General features: G+C 39.5%; 1 protein-coding gene across 2 annotated transcripts in view; it reads left to right on the top strand.

Moving 5' to 3' along the window:
• Nucleotides 1–2644: 2644 nt before the first annotated feature.
• Nucleotides 2645–26009, top strand: part of cyth2 (cytohesin 2) — a 37691-nt gene continuing 14326 nt past the window's right edge. Inside the window, exons 1-8 of one of the 2 annotated variants that reach the window (XM_072913076.1) lie at nucleotides 2645–2841; nucleotides 7206–7356; nucleotides 10547–10613; nucleotides 10681–10799; nucleotides 10861–10941; nucleotides 13651–13763; nucleotides 18302–18450; nucleotides 18522–18633. In XM_072913076.1, the coding sequence (XP_072769177.1) occupies nucleotides 2775–2841; nucleotides 7206–7356; nucleotides 10547–10613; nucleotides 10681–10799; nucleotides 10861–10941; nucleotides 13651–13763; nucleotides 18302–18450; nucleotides 18522–18633 (859 nt within the window). In that variant the 5' untranslated portion in view covers nucleotides 2645–2774. Of the gene's footprint in view, nucleotides 2842–7205; nucleotides 7357–10546; nucleotides 10614–10680; nucleotides 10800–10860; nucleotides 10942–13650; nucleotides 13764–18301; nucleotides 18451–18521; nucleotides 18635–26009 lie in introns of both variants that reach the window. The other variant, XM_072913075.1, reaches the window with a different exon arrangement.

The raw sequence follows: 26009 nt of genomic DNA, 5'->3' as shown, positions 1-26009 counted from the left end.
TCCTGCTATGGGTGGTGAGCCCATTGGAGGGGGGACCCACGTTGCCTCTTCGGGCTGTGCCCGGCCGGGCCCCATGGGGACAGGCCCGGCCACCAGGCGCTCGCCATCGTGCCCCACCTCCGGGCCCGGCTCCAGAGGGGGGCCCCGGTGACCCGCGTCTGGGCGAGGGAAATATGGGTCCTTTATTTTTATTTGTCATGGACGTCATCAAATTCCAAATGAGCTAATATTTGCAGAAAACTAACAAAAGTTTCTGAGTGTGAACATGAAATATTTTGTCTTTGCAGTCTATTCAATTGAATATAAGTTGAAAAGGATTTGTTGTATTCTCTTTTTATTTACCATTTACACAACCTGACAACTTCACTGCTTTTGGGCTTTGGACACACCAAATACAATCTGACAGTGAAGCAGATTGTATTTGCAAATGTTTGCAAACTGTTTAGGATCAAGACTAAGGAGCACATGGACACTAGTAATACACTAGTAGTACACTAGTAATATACTAGTAGTACACTAGTAGTACACGAGTAGTACTGCACTTGTCAGTGCGGGTGCATTTGAGGCCATATGAAGGATTGTGTGCAATATTGAGAACACAAGTAAAGTATGGAGAAGACGAAGAGGGAGAGCATGGAACATCAATCAATGTTTATTTATATAGCCCTAATGAACATGAGGATGAAGATGAAGATGTTATTGTCATGTGTTGTGTCCAAGCTCCATGTTGGAACCTTCTATGTGGGCCATGTCCAGGTTTACACTGCAGGTCAATGTGGACTCAATCTGAATCATCCAGATGACTGGATTACAACTGATCTTCATCACACTTTGGCCCAAACGCGCACAGGCCCCAAGGTGGCCTCAAGGTGGCCCCAAGGTGGCCCCAGTGTGGCCCCAGTGTGGCCCCTGTGTCACTTGCATGTGTCATTGACTTGAGAGTGTGAATCCTTGGCCACATCACCTTTTAATTCTGATTCACAACAGATTCTCACAATGTATTTATTATGTGCTATAAAAATTATTATTATTATTATGTGGTGTAACAATTGTAATGAAAGTTGTTCAACAGTGGTTGTTAAAGCTCCTTCTGCCTGCATGGACATGGCCTATAAACCATTTCATTTACAATCAAGATGAATAAAAATGCATTTTTTTGTGCAACCCTACACCTAAATGGGGAGACTCCACCCCTAAAATGTCTACCTGGAGAAACCTTTTGGATGACCGATGAGAGATGAGTCAGTGGGGAAAGGACCATGACATGTGCACTTAGCATGTGTGTGTGACCCTGCATCATGCTGCTAGACTTCTACTACTACTACTACTACTACGCACAACACAGCCCTGGTTGTTCCAGCTGCACCACCTGGAACATTCTGTGGTTATTCAAGCTGCACCACCTGGAACAATCTGTGGTTGTTCCAGCTGCACCACCTGGAACAATCTCACTACTAATTACCAAGATGTCTGACTTGATATCCGCAGCTTGGTTGAGCTGGCGAGTCCTCCTAAGTGAACAAAGAGTGTATGTAAAGCTGTCGTCCATAACCAAACTGCTTTTATTACTAAAATGTCTGGAAGTTGTACAATGTACAGTTCATAGTTGTATATGTTTGGAATAAATGTAACTTAAATACATGTTGTTCTTGTTTTTGTGGCAGAATTACTCCTGGAATATAACACAAAGATCTACCAACTTTTGGACTTGGAGGGGCCACATTCAGGGGCCAAAAGCTGACTGCATGTCAAATGTCAAGGAGCTATTTTTTACACACATATTATATATATATAATTGTTTATATATATTTTTAGATAAGGTGCAGGTAGACTGCTAAGTCTTGACCTGAAGACTTTGTGTGTGTATATATATATATACATCCATCCATCCATCCATCTTCTTCCGCTTATCCGAGGTCGGGTCGCGGGGTCAGCAGCCTAAGCAGGGAAGCCCAGACTTCCCTCTCCCCAGCCACTTCGTCCACCTAATATATATATATATATATATTAGGGCTGCAACTAACGTTTAATTTGATAATCGATGAATCTGTCGATTATTACTTCGATTAATCGATTAATAATCGGATACAAGATATATATATATACACACACACACACACAAATGTATATATATATTTGTATGTATATATATATGTGGGTGTGAAAAATGCAGAAAAAACGTCTTTTAATGATTCCGTAATCGTCTCGTGTTTTGGTTATTCCAGATATTTTGTAGTTTTTTTACTATTCTTATTTTTACAGTGCAATTTTGCATTTGCATTATCATTCTGAAATTGTGTAATGCCATCTTTGTCGGTAGATAAAGTCCGATCACTTAAAAAAAAAAAAAAAAAAAGTATCCGCGCTTTTACTTTTAAAAGAAAACTTCCGTTTTCTGCCAATGAAAACACATCCGGTTTGGTCTCTCTGTTGTTCCGGTCTACGGAGGATGTTCATCGTTTTTATTAACGCTTTCAACCCTTTCTGGTTTCCTTTTTTTTATAATTAGGAACAACATTAACATAAACCTGTCGTTTTTACTTTTACGATTTCCACTCATAAAAGAAAAAAAAATCAATGACCAAATAATACACTGACATCAAAAAGCGTTTTGTTTTGACAATCCACTCAGCGGAAACACTTTCTGGTGTAGCTTCCGGTTGTGGCCACCTCCTTTGTGTCTCCGGCCTGACTTAACGTCTACTTTCCCTTTTTTATTTAATTTTATCCTCGGGGTTATATTTGCACATATACCCCCATTTTTCTGCTATTGAATGACAGTCGACTCGGAAATATTCATGCCTAAAAATAAAACGCCGAAAATGGATGACTTGGACTACAGTAAGTGGCTAATTCCATGCTAATGCTAATGCTAATGCTACATTATTGAGTATTATTATGTTGCTCATCAAACATTTTAACACCAGAAGAATAAAAATGTGTTTTCTTTTCTCACGTCTTCATTAAAGACATATTGCTTTAGTGAAGCACGTTGACGCGCCAGCTACACACAATGATAACAATCATTAGCATTTTTTTTTTTAAATATTTATTTTATAAACCTTTATTTATAAATTTCAACATTTACAAACAGTTGAGAAATAATAATCAAAGTAAGTAGAAAAACAGCGCCAGGGGGTTGTAAATTCAAAGTAATATATATATATATATATATATATATATATATATATATATATATATATATATATATATATATATATATAACCAATGTTGCCCAACATTGTTGTTATTGTTGTGGGCGTGGTCTTAGGTCCAGCGTGGCTGTGCCAAATGTATGTTGGGTCAACTTTTTGCGCAGTGGCCAGCACACTTGCCTCTCACACAGACGACCAGGGTTCTTATCCCTGTGCAGAGTACTAATGCCTACATTGGCATAGTGTTGTCCCCGTACCAATATTGTAGTACCGGTTCCAACGTGTATCTCGGTACTTTTCTAAATAAAGGGGACCACAAAAAAATGTCTTTATTTGGAAAAAAAATATTAGTGTACATGAAACATATGTTTATTATTGTAATTTAGTCATGTCAATAGTGAACATACAAACCCCGTTTCCATATGAGTTGGGAAATTGTGTTAGATGTAAATATAAATAGATTACAATGATTTGCAAATCATTTTCAACCCATATTCAGTTGGATATGCTACAAAGACAACATATTTGATGTTCAAACTCATAAACTTTATTTTTTTTTGCAAATAATAATTAACTTAGAATTTCATGGCTGCAACACGTGCCAAAGTAGTTGGGAAAGGGCATGTTCACCACTGTGTTACATCACCTTTTCTTTTCACAACACTCAATAAACGATTGGGAACTGAGGAAACTAATTGTTGAAGCTTTGAAAGTGGAATTCTTTCCCATTCTTGTTTTATGTAGAGCTTCAGTCGTTCAACAGTCCGGGGTCTCCGCTGTCGTATTTTACGCTTCAGAATGCGCCACACATTTTCAATGGGAGACAGGTCTGGACTGCAGGCAGGCCAGGAAAGTACCCGCACTCTTTTTTTTACGAAGCCACGCTGTTGTAACGTGCTGAATGTGGCTTAGCATTGTCTTGCTGAAATAAGCAGGGGCGTCCATGAAAAAGACGGCGCTTAAATGGCAGCATATGTTGTTCCAAAACCTGTATGTACCTTTCAGCATTAATGGTGCCTTCACAGATGTGTAAGTTACCCATGCTTTGGGCACTAATACACCCCCATACCATCACACATGCTGGCTTTTCAACTTTGCGTCGATAACAGTCTAGATGGTTCGCTTCCCCTTTGGTCCGGATGACACGATGTCGAATATTTCCAAAAACAATTTAAAATGTGGACTCGTCAGACCACAGAACACTTTTCCACTTTGCATCATCTTAGATGATCTCGGGCCCACAGAAGCCGGCGGCGTTTCTGGATATTGTTGATAAACGGCTTTAACTTGCACTTACAGATGTAGCGACCAACTGTATTTAGTGACAGTGGTTTTCTGAAGTGTTCCTGAGCCCATGTGGTGATATGCTTTAGAGATTGATGTCGGTTTTTGATACAGTGCCGTCTGAGGTATCGAAGGTCACGGTCATTCAATGTTGGTTTCCGGCCATGCCGCTTACGTGGAGTGATTTCTCCAGATTCTCTGAACCTTTTGATAATATTATGGACCGTAGATGTTGAAATCCCTTTCTTGCAATTGCACTTTGAGAAACGTTGTTCTTAAACTGTTTGACTATTTGCTCACGCAGTTGTGGACAAAGGGGTGTACCTCGCCCCATCCTTTCTTGTGAAAGACTGAGCATTTTTTGGGAAGCTTGTTTTTATACCCAATCATGGCACGCACCTGTTCCCAATTAGCCTGCACACCTGTGGGATGTTCCAAATAAGTGTTTGATGAGCATTCCTCAACTTTATCAGTATTTATTGCCACCTTTCCCAACTTCTTTGTCACGTGTTGCTGCCATCAAATTCTAAAGTTAATGATTATTTGCAAAAAAAAAAATGTTTATGAGTTTGAACATCAAATATGTTGTCTTTGTAGCATATTCAACTGAATATGGGTTGAAAAGGATTTGCAAATCATTGTATTCCGTTTATATTTACATCTAACACAATTTCCCAACTCATATGGAAACGGGGTTTGTAGACAACTTGTCTTTTAGTAGTAAGTGAATAAACAAAGGCTCCTAATTAGTCTGCAGTAACATATTGTGTCATTAAATCGAATCGGTACTTTTTAGAGACGGTATAGTACCGAATGTCCTTAAATAAAATAGTGAACATACTAGTGCAGCCCTTATAGACACTCGTGATTGAGGGCTATATAAGTAAACTTTGATTGATTGCTAGACAACCATGAATTGATTAACGTGGACCCCAACTTAAACACGTTGATAAACTTATTGGGGTGTTACCATTTAGTGGTCAATTGTAGGGAATATGTACTGTACTGTGCAGTCTACTAATACAAGTCTCAATCAAGCAATCAAAACAACTTGTCGTTTAGTAGTAAGTAAACAAACAAAGACTCCTAATTAGTCTGCAGTAACATACTGTGTCATTCAATCGAACCGGTACTTTTTAGAGGTGGTATAGTACCGAATATCCTTAAATAAAATCTTGAACATACTAGTGCAGCCCTTTGAGACACTCGTGATTTAGGGCTATATAAGTAAACTTTGATTGATTGATTGCTAGACAACTTGTTTTTTAGTAGTAAGTAAACAAACAAAGGCTCCTAATTAGTTTGCAGTAACATATTGTTTCATTCTATTATTTTGTCCACATTATAAAGGACAAGCTGTAAAAAAAAAAAGGTTATTAATCTACTTGTTCATTTACTGTTAATATCTGCTTATTCTATCTACATTTCTGTTAAAATGTAATAATCACTTATTCTTCTCTTCTTTGATACTTTACATTAGTTTTGGATGATACCACACATTTAGGTATTGATTCGATACCAAGTACCGTAGTTACTTAGACTTAGATTTCCTTTTAATTTTTAAATGTGCTCAAAAAGTACTTCAACTGAAATCTTTTAACCAAGTTTTATTGAGAAAAAAACCACAACACATTGAAAATGATTTCCTTGTAGGAGAATCATTATTGTAGATAAATCACAGTTTCATTGATTGATTGACTGATTGAGACTTTTATTAGTAGGTTGCACAGTGAAGTACATATTCCGTACAATTGACCACTAAATGGTAACACCCCAATAAGTTTTACAACTTGTTTAAGTCGGGGTCTACTTAAATTGATTCATGATACAGATATATAGTATCATCATAATACAGTCATCACACAAGATCATCACATTGAATTATTTACATTATTTACAATCCGTGGTGTGTGTGGGGAGGGGGTAGGTTTGGTTGTTATCATCAGTCATCAGAGAGAGAGAGAGAGAGAGAGAGAGAGATCAGAAGGCATAAGAAAAAGTATCTGCATTTGATTGTTTACATTTGATTATTAACAATCCGGGAAGGGTGTTAGTTTAGGGTTGTAGCTGCCTGGAGGTGTACTTTTATTGCGGTTTTGAAGGAGGATAGAGATGCCCTTTCTTTTAGACCTGTTGGGAGCGCATTCCACATTGATGTGGCATAGAAAGAGAATAAGTTAAGATCTTTGTTAGATGGGAATCTGGGTTTAACGTGGTTAGTGGAGCTCCCCCTGGTGTTGTGGTTATGGCGGTCATTTACGTTAAGGAAGTAGTTTGACATGTACTTCGGTATCAGGGAGGTGTAGCGGATTTTATAGACCAGGCTCAGTGCAAGTTGTTTTACTCTGTCCTCCACCCTGACCCAGCCCACTTTGGAGAAGTGGGTAGGAGTGAGGTGTGATCTGGGGTGGAGGTCTAGAAGTAATCTGACTAGCTTGTTCTGGGATGTTTGGAGTTTAGATTTGAGGGTTTTGGAGGTGCTAGGGTACCAGGAGGTGCATGCGTAATAGAAAAAGGGTTGAACAAGAGTTCCCGCCAGAATCCTCATGGTGCTTTTGTTGACCAGAGAGGAGATTCTATAGAGAAATCTCGTTCGTTGATTGAGATTTCTCTATAGAATCTCCTCTCTGGTCAATTGAAGGTGAACATGAAACAATACAAGCATTATAAACGACGTAATATGGCAGTAGTTCCACTTTGTTCTTGTCCATTAAAGACCTTGTCCACTTTGTCTGGTATGCTTTAGTTGTTTTGTCTTCTCTGCAGTCCCAGTAGACCTGAGCCCGGAGGAGCGCTCCGAGCTGGAGGACATCCGCCGGAGGAAGGGGGTCCTGATGCAGGAGATCCAGAGGCTCCGGGAGGAGCTCAGGGAGGCCATTATGGAGGTGGAGGGCCTGGAGGCCAGCACGGAGGGCAGGTGAGGACACCTTAATGAAGAAGTGAATTAGTCATCTGTACATTCAACTCATCACTTCCAGCATAAAACACTTTTATAGGGAATAATGACATGTTGACATGCGGGAATACTACAAATAAACATTTAACATGACTTACTGAAAACTTGTTGGCAAAGACAGTGATGAGTAGACGTGGACACCAAGATGATTTTTTTGGTGTAGAATCTTATGTGTGTTCATTCTTAGACATGATGTACATGTCTATATTAGCCTACTATCAAAATGACTTTAAAAGTCTTATATAAGTGTTATAATGAAGACAACACATGATGTAAATGTCTATATTAGCTATATTAGCCTACTATCAAAATGACTTTAAAAGTCTTATATAAGTGTTATAATGAAGACAACACATGATGTAGGTGTCTATATTAGCTATATTAGCCTACTATCAAAATTACTTTAAAAGTCTCATATAAGTGTTATAATGAAGACAACACATGATGTAAGTGTCTATATTAGCCTACTATCAAAATGACTGCAAAAGTCTTATATAAGTATTATAATGAAGACAACACATGATGTAAGTGTCTATATTAGCCTACTATCAAAATTACTTCAAAAGTCTTATATAAGTATTATAATGAAGACAACACATGATGTAAGTGTCTATATTAGCCTACTATCAAAATGACTTTAAACGTCATATATAAGTATCATAATGAAGACAACACATGATGTAAGTGTCTATATTAGCCTACTATCAAAATGACTTTAAACGTCTTATATAAGTGTTATAATGAAGACAACACATGATGTAAGTGTCTATATTAGCCTACTATCAAAATGACTTTAAAAGTCTTATATAAGTGTTATAATGAAGACAACACATGATGTAAGTGTCTATATTAGCCTACTATCAAAATGACTTTAAACGTCTTATATAAGTGTTATAATGAAGACAACACATGATGTAAGTGTCTATATTAGCCTACTATCAAAATGACTTTAAAAGTCTTATATAAGTGTTATAATGAAGACAACACATGATGTAAGTGTCTATATTAGCCTACTATCAAAATGACTTTAAACGTCTTATATAAGTGTTATAATGAAGACAACACATTATGTAGGTGTCTATATTAGCCTACTATCAAAATGACTTTAAAAGTCTTATATAAGTGTTATAATGAAGACAACACATGATGTAAGTGTCTATATTAGCCTACTATCAAAATGACTTTAAACGTCTTATATAAGTGTTATAATGAAGACAACACATTATGTAGGTGTCTATATTAGCTATATTAGCCTACTATCAAAATGACTTTAAAAGTCTCATATACCGGTAAGTGTTATAATGAAGACAACACATGATGTAAGTGTCTATATTAGCCTACTATCAAAATGACTTAAAACGTCTTATATAAGTGTTATAATGAAGACAACACATGATGTAAGTGTCTATATTAGCCTACTATCAAAATGACTTTAAACGTCTTATATAAGTTATAATGAAGACAACACATGATGTAAGTGTCTATATTAGCCTACTATCAAAATGACTTTAAACGTCTTATATAAGTGTTATAATGAAGGCAACACATGATGTAAGTGTCTATATTAGTTATATTAGCCTACTATCAAAATGACTTTAAACGTCTTATATAAGTGTTATAATGAAGACAACACATGATGTAAGTGTCTATATTAGCCTACTATCGAAATGACTTTAAACGTCTTATATAAGTTATAATGAAGATAACACATGATGTAAGTGTCTATATTAGCCTACTATCAAAATGACTTTAAACGTCTTATATAAGTGTTATAATGAAGGCAACACATGATGTAAGTGTCTATATTAGTTATATTAGCCTACTATCAAAATGACTTTAAACGTCTTATATAGGTGTTATAATGAAGACAACACATGATGTAAGTGTCTATATTAGCCTACTATCAAAAAATGAGCATGCTAACAGTTAGCATGTGTCACACATCAAGTTATATGACTCTTGAGGTTTACGGCATACTTGCCAACCTTGAGACCTCCAATTTCGGGAGGTGGGGGCGGGGGGCGTGGTTGGGGGCGGGGGCGTGGTTAAGAGGGGAGGAGTATATTTACCGCTAGAATTCACCAAGTCAAGTATTTCATATATATATATATATATATATATATATATATATATATATATATATAAGAAATACTTGACTTTCAGTGAATTCTAGCTATAAATATATATTTATTTTGTTTTATATATATATATATATATATATATATAAAAGAAATACTTGAATTTCAGTGTTCATTTATTTACATATATACACACACATAACACTCATCTACTCATTGTTGAGTTAAGGGTTGAATTGTCCATCCTTGTGCTATTCTCTGTCACTATTTTTCTAACCATGCTGAACACCCTCTCTGATGATGCATTGCTGTGTGGCACACACAAAAGTGCTTTCATCAAATGCACTAGATGGCAGTATTGTCTGTTTAAGAGTGTCACAACATTGCTGTTTACGGCAGGCGAACCGCTTTACGGTAGACGAAAACGTGACTGTTGTTGTTGTGTGTTGTTACCGCGCTAGGAGGACGTTAATGAAACTGCCTAACAATAAACCCACATAAGAAACCAAGAACTCGCCCTCGATCATTCTACACTTATAACGTGATTGGGCAGGCACGTTGTTTATATTGTGGGAAAGCGGACTCAGGTCCGCATGGAGCTGGAGGGGGCGTGGCCTCCAGCTCCGCCTGAACTTCAGGAGGTTTTCGGGAGAGGCGGTGAATTTCGGGAGTCTCCCGGAAAATCCGGGAGGGTTGGCAAGTATGGGTTTACGCCTGCTTATCATGCTAATGTTAGCATGTTAGCAGTTAGCATATATTAAGTACAAAGTTACATGACTCTGAGCTTAATGGGTAAAAAACTGACCAAGAACAATAGTTTGTTAGCAGTTAGCATATGTAAAGTACCGGTACCAAGAAGTGAAATGACTCTGAGGTCAATGGGTACAACACTTTCCAAAAAAGTTATTTTATTAACGTTAGCATGCTAACAGTTTTTGTGTGTCAAGTGTACAAATGACTACATTATTATGATGACAGGATTAGTAAGACTGACGCTCATGCTGTATGCTGCTTTGTGTCCATTGTTCTCCGGCTCCTACGGTGCTACTACTACTTGATCCATGCCGGCGCAGTAAAACCCTTCTGAAAAGCCGGCACGTGGCGATGGGAAGGAAGAAGTTTAACATGGACCCCAAAAAGGTAGCAAGGCTGAAAGGTCAACCGTCATGTGAGTGCAGCAACAAGCGTGTCTGCGCCGTCTCTGCAGGGCATCGTGTTTCTGGTGGACAACGAGCTGCTGCGACACACGGCGGAGGACATCGCTCAGTTCCTCTACAAAGGAGAGGGCCTCAACAAGACGGCCATAGGAGACTACCTGGGAGAAAGGTGCTCCACTCTTCCTCTCGCAGCTTTTCAGTCTGTGACCGCTGGCACTGCTCCTCTGCAGGGACGACTTCAACATCAAAGTCCTCCAGGCTTTCGTAGACCTGCACGAGTTCACCGACCTCAACCTGGTCCAGGCCCTCAGGTACACTCATCACAGCACAGAACCATAATAGTGTGCGAGTCCAGTCCATAGTGGATCTAACATAATAGTGTGAGAGTCCAGTCCATAGTGGATCTAACATAATAGTGTGAGAGTCCAGTCCATAGTGGATCTAACATAATAGTGTGAGAGTCCAGTCCATAGTGGATCTAACATAATAGTGAGAGTCCAGTCCATAGTGGATCTAACATAATAGTGTGAGAGTCCAGTCCATAGTGGATCTAACATTATAGTGTGAGAGTCCAGTCCATAGTGGATCTAACATTATAGTGTGAGAGTCCAGTCCATAGTGGATCTAACATAATTGTGTGAGAGTCCAGTCCATAGTGGATCTAACATAATAGTGTGAGAGTCCAGTCCATAGTGGATCTAACATAATAGTGTGAGAGTCCAGTCCATAGTGGATCTAACATAATAGTGAGAGTCCAGTCCATAGTGGATCTAACATAATAGTGTGAGAGTCCAGTCCATAGTGGATCTAACATTATAGTGTGAGAGTCCAGTCCATGGTGGATCTAACATTATAGTGTGAGAGTCCAGTCCATAGTGGATCTAACATTATAGTGTGAGAGTCCAGTCCATAGTGGATTTAACATAATAGTGAGAGTCCAGTCCATAGTGGATCTAACATAATAGTGAGAGTCCAGTCCATAGTGGATCTAACATAATAGTGTGAGAGTCCAGTCCATAGTGGATCTAACATGATAGTGAGAGTCCAGTCCATAGTGGATTTAACATGATAGTGAGAGTCCAGTCCATAGTGGATCTAACATAATAGTGAGATTCCAGTCCATAGTGGATCTAACATAATAGTGTGAGAGTCCAGTCCATAGTGGATCTAACATAATAGTGTGAGAGTCCAGTCCATAGTGGATCTAACATAATAGTGAGAGTCCAGTCCAGAGTGGATCTAACATAATAGTGTGAGAGTCCAGTCCATAGTGGATCTAACATAATAGTGTGAGAGTCCAGTCCATAGTGGATCTAACATAATAGTGTGAGAGTTCAGTCCATAGTGGATCTAACATAATAGTGAGAGTCCAGTCCATAGTGGACCTAACATAATAGTGAGAGTCCAGTCCATAGTGGATCTAACATGATAGTGAGAGTCCAGTCCATAGTGGATCTAACATAATAGTGAGAGTCCAGTCCATAGTGGATCTAACATAATAGTGTGAGAGTCCAGTCCATAGTGGATCTAACATAATAGTGTGAGAGTCCAGTCCATAGTGGATCTAACATAATAGTGAGAGTCCAGTCCATAGTGGGGCCAGCAGGAGATCATCTTGAGTGGAGACAGGTCAGCAGCAGAGAGACGTCATCAACTGATGCACAGATGAGTGGTCCACCCTGGGTCCCAACTTTGGACAGCTAGCGCCTCATCTGTGGTCACCTGTATTCATGTATTTAGGTACTTCTGATCAATGTGTTGGGTAATGAAGGCATGGTTCATCTCAGCCAGGGTGTGAGGACATGGCTGTGCGGAGGGTCACTATAGTCCTTGACAGGAACTAATAGCCGAAATCCAGGCTAAAGTCCAAACAAGAGGTGGGGATTACGATTTAGGACAGGGGTGTCCAAACTACGGCCCGACATCTTCAAATTGGACCTCAAGACGTCATGACTTTCATAAGGAATCTTTCCCGCGGGGAGATGACATGCTGCTATTTGGTCGCCATCTACTGGACAACATGAGTTTTTCCTGGACAATGACAAGTGTCCTTTAAACAGCCACATCTACACTTTCATGGCAAATAATGCCAACAAACCTAAAATTTGGCAACTCAGTTTCAATGTCTTTTAACCCTTGTGTAATGTTCATGTTATACCAATACTGAACAGATGTTAACTTATCCCAATAAACATCTGTTCAGTATTTTAACATGAAAGTGTTTGATTGTGAGGCATTAAAAGCCACAACATGCAACGGCTCCATCAGACCCACAAACGCTGGCTGAGTAACAACAATATGAACGTTGCACGGAACATTTCTGCATCCCACAGGGATTCTTCTTTTGTGTTTCTGCACCTGCGCTTCCCACACAACATTGTTTGTCAACACTGTCTGCTCTCATTTTCTCACACATTTGACGCTCTGATGTTCTGTGTACCTACACTCTGTCCTCCTCCTGTCTATGCCTGCTGTCTATGCCTGCTGTGTGTGTGTGTGTGTGTGTGCGTGTGTGTTGTACACAGAACATCAATTTCCACACTTCTATTAGCCCGGGGACGTGCAGACTTGCGTCCTTTCTGATTTGAATGCGTAAAAAGACACACAAAGTGCGTTAACGCCAACACTGATACAGTGTATGCATAATATGATCAAACCTTGGTCCTGTCACATTTTGTACCGACTGTAATCTTTTCATGGGAGACCCGAAAATAATACATTACAGTAATCAAGACCGGATGTAACGAATTCATGAATAATGATCTCAAAATGGGACAAATTGTAGCGTTATTACAGAGATGAAAGAAGGTTGTTTTAGTAACACTCTTCATTTTAATATATGTTAATACTAATTGATATCACATTGATTTTTACATGTGTGCATGCATGTTTTTAACCTTTTTGTAAAGACAATATATGTGTCATAGGAGATTATGCCAATTATCCGCTGACGTCATGACAACCATGCCCTCACCGCCACAGGCCGTCTAGGAGAAACCATCAATCTGCTGTGTTTGCAGACAATTTCTGTGGAGCTTTCGATTGCCTGGTGAGGCCCAGAAGATCGATAGGATGATGGAGGCCTTTGCTCAGAGATACTGTCGCTGCAACCCTGGCGTCTTCCAGAGCACCGGTAACCACACACGCACACGCACACGCACACACACACACACACACACACACACACACACACATTCGCGAACACACACACACGCATGCGCTACTTTGCTAAGTAAAGTGAATGTTTTCTCTCGGGCTGTCAAGTGAATATATTTTTTCATCAGATTGATCACACTCTTGAATTGTGATTAATCATGATTAAGACACACACATTGACAGAGACACACACATTGACAGACACACAATTTGACAGACACACACACATTGACAGACACACACACTTGGACAGACACACACACACACATTGACAGACACACAATTTGACAGACACACACACATTGACAGACACTAACACACACACACATTGACAGACACACACACATTGACAGACACACAATTTGACAGACACACACACATTGACAGACACTAACACACACACATTGACAGACACACACACCTATTGACAGACACACACACATTGACAGACACACACACCTATTGACAGACACACACACATTGACAGACACACACACATTGACAGACACACACACCTATTGACAGACACACACACACATTGACAGACACACACACATTGACAGACACACACACATTGACAGACACACACACATTGACAGACACACACACCTATTGACAGACACACCCACACATTGACAGACACACACACACATTGACAGACACACATTGACAGACACTAACACACACACCTATTGACAGACACACACACACATTGACAGACACACATTGACAGACACTAACACACACACCTATTGACAGACACACACACCTATTGACAGACACACACACATATTGACAGACACACACACACATTGACAGACACACACATTGACAGACACACACACACATTGACAGACACACACACACCCATTGACAGACACACACACACTTATTGACAGACACACACACATTGACAGACACACACACATTGACAGACACACACACTTATTGACAGACACACACTTATTGACACACACGCATTGACAGTCACACACACATTGAACGACACACACACTTATTGACAGACACACACACTTATTGACAGACACACACACTTATTGACAGACACACACACATTGACACACACACACACATTGACAGACACTAACACACACACACACACACACACATTGACAGACACACACACCTATTGACACACACACACCTATTGACACACACACACCTATTGACAGACACACACACACATTGACAGACACACACACACACACACACACACACATTGACAGACACACACACACACACACACACACACACACATTGACAGACACACACACACACACACATTGACAGACACACACACATTGACAGACACACACACTTGGACAGACACACACACACACATTGACAGACACACAATTTGACAGACACACACACATTGACAGACACTAACACACACACACATTGACAGACACACACACATTGACAGACACACACCTATTGACAGACACACAATTTGACAGACACACACACATTGACAGACACTAACACACACACATTGACAGACACACACACCTATTGACAGACACACACACATTGACAGACACACACACCTATTGACAGACACACACACATTGACAGACACACACACATTGACAGACACACACACTTATTGACAGACACACACACACATTGACAGACACACACACATTGACAGACACACACACATTGACAGACACACACACCTATTGACAGACACACCCACACATTGACAGACACACACACACATTGACAGACACACATTGACAGACACTAACACACACACCTATTGACAGACACACACACACATTGACAGACACACATTGACAGACACTAACACACACACCTATTGACAGACACACACACCTATTGACAGACACACACACATATTGACAGACACACACACACATTGACAGACACACACATTGACAGACACACACACACATTGACAGACACACACACACCCATTGACAGACACACACACACTTATTGACAGACACACACACATTGACAGACACACACACATTGACAGACACACACACTTATTGACAGACACACACTTATTGACACACACGCATTGACAGTCACACACACATTGAACGACACACACACTTATTGACAGACACACACACTTATTGACAGACACACACACTTATTGACAGACACACACACATTGACACACACACACACATTGACAGACACTAACACACACACACACACACACATTGACAGACACACACACCTATTGACACACACACACCTATTGACACACACACACCTATTGACAGACACACACACACATTGACAGACACACACACACACACACACACACATTGACAGACACACACACACACACACACACACACACATTGACAGACACACACACACACACACATTGACAGACACACACACTTATTGACAGACACACACACATTGACAGACACACACACATTGACAGACACACACACATTGACAGACACACACACTTATTGACAGACACACACTTATTGACAGTCACACACACATTGACAGACACCCACACTTATTGACAGACACACACACTTATTGACAGACACACACACTTATTGACAGACACACACTTATTGACAGACACACACACATTGACAGACACACACACTTATTGACATACACACACACTTATTGACACACACTTATTGACAGACACACACACATTGACAGACACACACACATTGACAGACACACACACTTATTGACAAACACACACACTTATTGACAGACACATACTTAATGACAGACACACACACATTGACAGACACACACTTATTGACAGACACACACACTTATTGACAGACACACACTTATTGACAGACACACACACATTGACAGACACACACACTTATTGACATACACACACACTTATTGACACACACTTATTGACAGACACACACACATTGACAGTCACACACACATTGACAGACACACACACTTATTGACAGGCACACACTTATTGACAGACACACACACATCGACAGACACACACTTATTGACAGACACACACACATTGACAGACACACACACATTGACAGACGCACAAATAAATGTGGATAGTTCTGTGCAGGATTATACCGAGCATTGTCTCCATACCAATATTTCGGTACTGGTACCAAAATGTATTTAGATACTTTAGCATGTCTCATGACACTATGTGTATGTAATGTCTCATGACACTATGTGTATGTAATGTCTCATGACACACTATGTGTATGTAATGTTGTCTGCATTCCAGATAGTTGTTTGTGTGCCACAACATCTATACCGTTGGCCGTTACAAGCCAGTCATTTCCAGGAGTTATCTCACCTTCTGAGTAGCCTCTGATGTACTAATGTTTTCTAATGTTGTAAAAATGTGTAGAATAAATATTACATTTCAACATTTCTGTCAACAAACATTTGCTTCAGCCTGCCACACATAGTCATTTTGATAGTAGGCTAATATAGACACTTACATCATGTGTTGCCTTGATTCTAACACTTATATAAGACTTTTAAAGTCATTTTGATAGTAGGCTAATATAGACACTTACATCATGTGTTGCCTTCATTATAACACTTATATAAGACTTTTAAAGTCATTTTGATAGTAGGCTAATATAGACACTTACATCATGTGTTGTCTTCATTACCGTATTTTCCGCACTATAAGGCGCACCTAAAAACCTCCAATTTCCTCAAAAGCTGACAGTGCGCCTTATAAATGGACCGATATTGAGCCACAACAGGTCTCGCAACTACGATAACTACGCCGACTTCATTTTCCCCCTTCTACGGCTGCTTACCGTAGAAGAAGCGCTTCTATGGGGGAAAATGAAGTTGGCGGCTGCTTACCGTAGTTGCGAGACCTAAACTATATGGAAAGACCCAAAAATGGCTCCTATTAAGAGACATGCTTAGGACGCAGAGTTTAAACTCAAGGCGATCAGTCACACAGTAGAACACGGGAATAGAGCAGCAGCGAGAGAATTTAACATTAACCAATCTATGGTGCGGAAGTGGAGGAAGCAACATGATGACCTGCGCCAAGTAAAGAAGACTAAACAGAGTTTCCAAGGGAACAAAGCGAGATGGCTATAGTTGGAGGACAAACTCGAACAGTGGGTTGTTGAACAAAGAGCAAGTAGAAGTGTCAGTACAATCACTATTTGTTTTGTTGACATTCCCTTTAGTGCAGCTCCATCTAATGGATGCATAACGTAACCACAGCCTCTACTATAACGTCTATTCTATGCGTCTTATAATGCGGTGCGCCTTATATATGAACAAAGTTTTAAAATAGGCCATTCACTGAAGGTGCGCCTTATAATCCGGTGCGCCTTATAGTGCGGAAAATACGGTATAACACTTATATAAGACTTTTCATTTTTTGCGGCTCCAGACAGATTAGTTTTTTGTATTTTGGGTCCAATATGGCTCTTTCAAGCCCTGTTGTAGGGAATCCCAATCATATTTCCATCATGTGTGTATTGTCCTTGCTTGCAGACACGTGTTACGTGCTGTCGTTCGCCATCATCATGCTCAACACCAGCCTTCACAACCCCAACGTGAGGGACAAGCCTGCAGTGGACCGCTTCATCTCCATGAACAGAGGCATCAACGACGGCGGGGACCTGCCTGAGGATCTCCTGCGGGTGTGCCACACCCTCGTCCTGTTGTCTGGCCAGCAGCGCTAACTAACCCCGGTCTTCTCCTCTCCTTCAAGAACCTGTACGAAAGCATCAAAAACGAGCCTTTCAAGATCCCGGAGGACGACGGCAACGACCTCACGCACACCTTCTTCAACCCCGACAGAGAGGGCTGGCTGCTCAAACTGGGTGAGGTTTAGGAACTTTCTGGAAGTCTGGGCTTGTTTTCTCTGGTGCGCTGGCATTGTCAATCTCATGCATGGCTGAGGTGATGTGTGACTAATATGTCCCCTTCTCTCATCGAAATCTGCTGCTCCCTTCTTTTCTTTCTGCTTCTTCCACCTTCCAACTGCTGCTGCTTCTTTTCCCAGGAGGTATGTACCACTCTCTTCTTTTAGTGCTTACTTGTTTGTACACTGCAAGCTCTTTCAGTCCACAGGGACAAAGAAAGTGAACCAACTCTTAGATGGAGCCAAATATGCCTCTGTGTACAATAGGGATGTCCTGATCCAGGTTTTTGCACTTCCAATCCAATACCGATATTGTTTTTGCACTTCCGATCCGATACCGATACTGACCGATACCGATACTGGCCTATCCGAGCATGTATTAAAGTTTAAAGTTATTTAGCCTACTTAGTTGTCAGAATCATGTTGAAAAGTGTTTTAGTACTCTTGATAACAACTAGCCAGCTGAATTAGGGGAGTTTGAATAATACACAATGGTTAGTAACAAGAAACTGACCTGTTTATTCAAGGATAAACACAAAATAGACAAAATTATACATGACGAACAGAAATGGCATCATTGAAACTAGGGCTGGGCGATATGGCCTTTTTTTAATATTGCGATATTTTAAGGCCATATTGCGATACACAATATATATCTCGATATTTTGCCTTAGCCTTGAATGAACACTTGATGCATATAATCACAGCAGTATGATGATTCTATGTGTTTTGATTGATTGATTGAGACTTTTATTAGTAGGTTGCACAGTGAAGTACATATTCCGTACAACTGACCACTAAATGGTAACACCCCAATAAGTTTTTCAACTTGTTTAAGTCGGTGTCCACTTAAATTGATTCATGATACAGATATATACTATCATCATAATACAGTCATCACACAAGATAATCACATTGAATTATTTACATTATTTATAATCCAGGGTGTGGAGAGGGGCGCCTGATGTAAGTGTCAAAAAGACAGCCAAAAGAGTTTGATATGAGAATAAATCTAAAGTTAAAATATAGGGTAGAAATGCACCCATTTGCAGGAAATGTAGTCTTGATTTTCAAAATGTTCTTTCAAGGCTTGCATGTCTACATTAAAACATTCTTCTTCATACTGCATTAATATATGCTACTTTTAAACTTTCATGCAGAGAAGGAAATCACAACTAAATAGATCACTAATTTTTTCAGACGGTGTTGATGTGGAAATGTTTGCCTCAGCATTTTGATGGTGTGGACGTGTGGCACCGAATGGAGATAAGCGTCTCGACAGACCTTACAATATTTGAACAATGATGACGAAAACTGTTTTCTCTGTCGTGTCCGTGTGTCGAAAATTGTTATGCGCTTATTTTTTTATTTGATTTTGTGCGTGGCATATAATTGCTATGCACACAGGCGCGCACCTTAGAGAGAACGTTGGTCACACGGCTGCGCTAGCATCACAGCTAACGTTAGCCATGCTGCTACCTCTCTGCTTCGGGAGGGCGTATACATATGTGACGTATGACGTGACAGTATGTGACGTGTGTAAGAAGGTGCACTTGCTGTCTGTGAGAGGGAGACAGGAAAGAGTGAGACGAGCCTGTCGTGTAATGCCAGCAGCTAAAAGCAACTGCGTGAGATTCCACAGACCTGTGGATGTGTTGAAGGTGTGCTGGAAAATGCGGAACGGAAATTAGGGAGCAGCAGAAAAGTGGAATGTATTATTTAAATCGGTGCGTTGGAAAACACGGACCGGAGTTTTTTTTTAAACTGGATCTGGATCGGCATTTTCCCATGCCTAGCCGATACGCATTTTTTGGCAAATATCGGCGGCCGATCCGATCCAAATATCGGATTGGGACATCCCTAGTGTACAAGCCATCTTTTTGTGTCACGCCTGCAGACAAAAGGCAGGGCGCAGCATTTTGGCGGAGGTGGAGCTATGGCTGGGTGTTATGGATGAAAAAGTATATCTCAATATATATTTTTACTTCAACTCGATATGTCAAAAGTGTACGTACACTTGTAAAGAACATCATGTCATGGCTATCTTGACTTTACAATCATTTCTTATTTTGTTGTGATGTAGTGATTGGAGCACATACTTGTTGGTCACAAAAAACATTCATGAAGTTTGCTTCTTTTATGAATTTATTATGGCTCTACTGAAAATGTGAGGGTCAAAAGTATACATACAGCAATGTTAATATTTGCTTACGTGTCCCTTGGCAAGTTTACCTGCAATAAGGCGCTTTTGGTAGCCATCCACAAGTTTCTGCTTGACCACTTGACCACTAAATTGCTGCAGTTCAGCTAAATGTGTTGACATGGACTTGTTTCTTCAGCATTGTCCACACCTTTAAGTCAGCCATTCTAAAACCTTCATTGTAGCCCGATTTAGCCATTCCTTTACCACTTTTGACGTGTGTTTGGGGTACAAATGTCCGATAATGTCGGCCTGATGATATTATCGGCCGATAAATGCTTTAAAATGTAATTATCGGTATCGGTTTCAACCTCCCGATTTTCCCGGGAGACTCCCGAATTTCAGTGCGCCTCCCGAAAATCTCGCGGGGCAACCATTCTCGAACACCACCCAGACAACAATATTGGGGGCGTGCCTTAAAGGCACTGCCTTTAGCGTCCTCTACAACCTGTCGTCACGTCCGCTTTTCCTCCATTCAAACAGCGACACACATAATAACACATAATATCCACGGCTTTTCACACACACAAGTGAATGCAATCATACTTGGTCAACAGCCATACAGGTCAGACTGAGGGTGGCCGTATAAACAACTTTAACACTGTTACAAATATGCGCCACACTGTGAACCCACACCAAACACGAATGACAAACACATTTCGGGAGAACATCCGCACCGTAAAACAACATAAACACAACAGAACAAATACCCAGAATCCCTTGCAGCACTAACTCTTCCGGGACGCTACAATATACACCCCCCGCTACCACCAAACCCCGCCCACCTCAAACCCCCCCCCCATTTCCCGATTTCGGAGGTGTCAAGGTTGGCAAGTATGCTCTAGTATACTCTGGACTGAAGCTGTGTGCCTTCATTGGTTTTGTAGCTGTTGTTTTGAGGCATGTTTAAAAAAAATAAAAATAATAATGCACTTTGTGAAAGTCAAAGTATAGTATTTCCCATAGTTGTAGTGGGTATCAGGATTAACTCAGGGAGAGCATGTCCCAAATTTCCAAAAAATAATGCACTTTGTGACTTCAATAATAAATATGGCAGTGCCATGTTGGCACTTTTTTCCATAACTTGAGTTGAAGTTGTTCTCTTATTTTGGAAAACCTTGTTTGTGATTGATTGATTGAAACTTGTATTAGTAGATTGCACAGTACAGTACATATTCCGTACAATTGACCACTAAATGGTAACACCCCAATACGTTTTCAACTTGTTTTACGTTTAAGTCCACGTTAATCAATTCATGGTAAAGTTACATTGTTTAATGCATCCAGCGGGGCATCACAACAAAATGAGGCATAATAATGTGTTAATTCCACCACTGTATATATTGGTATCGCTTGATATCGGAATCGGTAATTAAGAGTTGGACAATATCGGAATATCGGACATCGGCAAAAAAGCCATTATCGGACATCTGTAGTTTGGGGGTCATTGTCCTGTTGGAACACCCAACTGCGCCCAAGACCCAACCTCCGGGCTGATGATTTTAGCTTGTCCTTTTTCATAACATGTTTAGTTATTCATTGTCCTCCAGTGATAATGATACTGGGAAGAAAAGCAGTATATTTGCTGCCATGGAGGCGAGAATTAATTAAGTAAAAGCTGCAACATTTATTATCATGATATGAGGATAGTTTTACAAATCTCTATCTTTGGCCAAATTGATATCATTTATATTGTCTAAATCGCACCAACATACTTGCTGCCTCGTGATAATGAGGAGGCTGATAACATTACAACAAGGAGTGGGTACCATTCAGTACTTTTTATGGTAGTACTGATTCATGTAAGAGGAGAGGGTGTCATATACTAGCACCTTTGTGTCATCAGACTCAAAACACTTTGAGTTTTCATAGTGCAAGCAAGCCCGCCTGATAGAAAACACTCCAAAGGCTCCAATTTTTTAAATTTGCTAGCTTGATGCTAATTTACATGGGATATGCCATATACATGCTACTGATTAGCATCGGAGATTTTACATGGCGACTTCAAAATGACTAAGACGCACGTTACAATCAAACAGCTGCTGTGTAATATGTACAATACTTACAGTACAAACACTTTGTGGGGCGCAACAAAAGACAAGACAGGCATATTCAACTTGATGGCAAGGACTACTTCCCGACTACGGCAACACACCGAGGACAAACTGAAATGAATGCATGCTTGCAAATGATGCTCAGAAGTGTAAGAAAACAGTTATTATCAGCTGGTTGTTGCATGTTACAGTAAAATGACTTTTGGTTATTGTGTGAATGTTTCAAACATTCACACAATAATATGCAGAATTCATCTATTTATTCAACTTCTTCTTCTTCTCCAGATTTTGGCGCGTTCTGCCTTCCACATTTTTTATCCGATTCAAAGCGTTCCAACTTCAAACTGTTCAGCCTATTCGGAAGTTGCGGGTTTTCTTTTGACGAATTCCAAAAAATTCCCAGATTTCCCAGAATTCCAGGTTTTCTGGGACATTTTTCCCATTCAAAATTAATTTTCCACATTTTTCAACCTATTCAAACCATTCCACATTCCACCATCCTGGAAATTTAAACTACATGTTTTCCAAGTTAAAAACATTTCCAGGATTTTCCAGAATTCCTGGTTTTCCAAAGCCCTATTTCCACCCTTTTTCCTGGCGACTACTCCTCCCACTTCAACCGTTCTACCGTCCAAACATTCCTCTTAATCAGGACAAAAAACTAAGTTGTTTTTTGAACTGGAAAAATTCCCGCTTTTCCAGGAATTTCTTAATTTCTCAATTCAACATGTTACTACTTCAACATTTCTCCACCGATTTCAAAAATTCCGACACCAACCATTTCAACTCATTCAGACCATTCAAGTTATTTTTTTACCATTTTCAAAAAAAATTCCCGCTTTTCCCGAAATTCCCAAATTTGGGGGAAATTCCCATTGAAATTGATGTGACATTCTTCAAAGTTCCACAACTCCCACATTTTTCATCTGATTCAAACTGTTCACACATCATAATATTAGTGTATAAGTGTAGCAACTATTAAGTGTAGCTAGTTTACCAACTGTACTAAATATAGCAACTATTAGTGTAGCAAGTGTACCAACAATACTAATTTACCAAATGTAGCAAATGATGAGTATATTTAGTTGACCAACTTTACTAAATGTAGCAACTATTAAGTGTAGCAAGTGTACTAAATGTAGCAACTATTAATTGTAGCAAGTGTACCAACTGTACTAAGTGTACCAAATGTAGCAACTATTAAGTGTACCAACTGTACTAAATGTAGCAACTATTAAGTGTAGCAAGTGTACCAACTGTACTAAGTGTACCAAATGTAGCAACTATTAAGTGTACCAACTGTACTTAATGTAGCAACTATTAAGTGTAGCAAGTGTACCAACTGTACTAAGTGTACCAAATGTAGCAACTATTAAGTGTAACAAGTGTACCAACTGTACTAAATGTAGCAACTATTAAGCGTAGCAAGTGTACCAACAATACTAAGTTTACCAAATGTAGCAAATGATGAGTGTATTTAGTTTACCAACTTTACTAAATGTAGCAACTATTAAGTGTAGCAAGTGTACTAAATGTAGCAACTATTAAGTGTAGCAGGTGTACCAACTGTACTAAGTGTACCAAATGTAGCAACTATTAAGTGTAGCAAGTGTACCAACTGTACTAAATGTAGCAACTATTAAGTGTAGCTAGTGTACCAACTGTACTATGTGTACCAAATGTAGCAACTATTAAGTGTAGCAAGTGTACCAACTGTACTAAGTGTACCAAATGTAGCAACTATTAAGTGTAGCAAGTGTACCAACTGTACTAAATGTAGCAACTATTAAGTGTCGTTAGTGTACCAACTGTACTAAGTGTACTAAATGTAACAACTATTAAGTGTAGCAAGTGTACTAAGTGTACCAAATGTAGCAACTATTAAGTGTAGCTAGATTACCAACTGTACTAAATATAGCAACTATTAAGTGTAACAAGTGTACCAACAATACTAAGTTTACCAAATGTAGCAACTATTAAGTATAGCAAGTGTACCAAATGTAGTAACTATTAAGTGTACTTAATATAGCAACTATTAAGTGTAGCAAGTGTACCAACTGTACTAAGTGTACCAAATGTAGCAACTATTAAGTGTAGCAAGTGTACCAACTGTACTAAGTGTACCAAATGTAGCAACTATTAAATGTAGCAAGTGTACCAACTGTACTAAGTGTACAAAATGTAGCAACTATTAAGTGTAGCAAGTGTACCAACTGTACTAAGTGTACCAAATGTAGCAACTATTAAGTGTAGCAAGTGTACCAACTGTACTAAATGTAGCAACTATTAAGTGTAGCTAGTGTACCGACTGTACTAAGTGTACCAAATGTAGCAACTATTAAGTGTAGCTAGTTTACCAACTGTAATAAATATAGCAACTATTAAGTGTAGCAAGTGTACCAACAATACTAAGTTTACCAAATGTAGCAAATGATGTGTATTTAGTTCACCAACTGTATTAAATGTAGCAACTATTTGAGGAACAAGTGTAATAAATGTAGCAACTATTAAGTGTAGCTAGTTTACCAACTGTAATAAATATAGCAACTATTAAGTGTAGCAAGTGTACCAACAATACTAAGTTTACCAAATGTAGCAAATAATGTGTATTTAGTTCACCAACTGTATTAAATGTAGCAACTATTTGGGGAACAAGTGTACTAAATGTAGCAACTATTAAGTGTAGCAAGTGTACCAACTGTACTAAGTGTACCAAATGTAGCAACTATTAAGTGTAGCCAGTGTACCAACTGTACTAAGTGTACTAAATGTAGCAACTCTTAAGTGTAGCAAGTGTACTAAGTGTACCAAATGTAGCAACTATTAAGTGTAGCAATTGTACCAACTGTACTAAGTGTACCACATTTAGCAACTGATGAGTGTAATTAGTTTACCAACTGTACTAAATGTAGCAACTATTAAGTGTAGCAAGTGTACCAACTGTACTAAGTGTACCAAATGTAGCAAAAATTAAGTATAGCAAGTGTACCAACTGTACTAAGTGTACCAAATGTAGCAACTGATGAGTGTAATTAGTTTACCAACTGTACTAAATGTAGCAACTGTTAAGTGTAGCAAGTG

This window comes from Nerophis lumbriciformis, linkage group LG04 (genome assembly GCF_033978685.3).
Source record: "Nerophis lumbriciformis linkage group LG04, RoL_Nlum_v2.1, whole genome shotgun sequence".
In the NCBI taxonomy this organism is placed as follows: domain Eukaryota; kingdom Metazoa; phylum Chordata; class Actinopteri; order Syngnathiformes; family Syngnathidae; genus Nerophis; species Nerophis lumbriciformis.
Note: the sequence above shows the minus strand (reverse complement) of the source record. Positions and strands in the feature narration are given on the sequence as shown.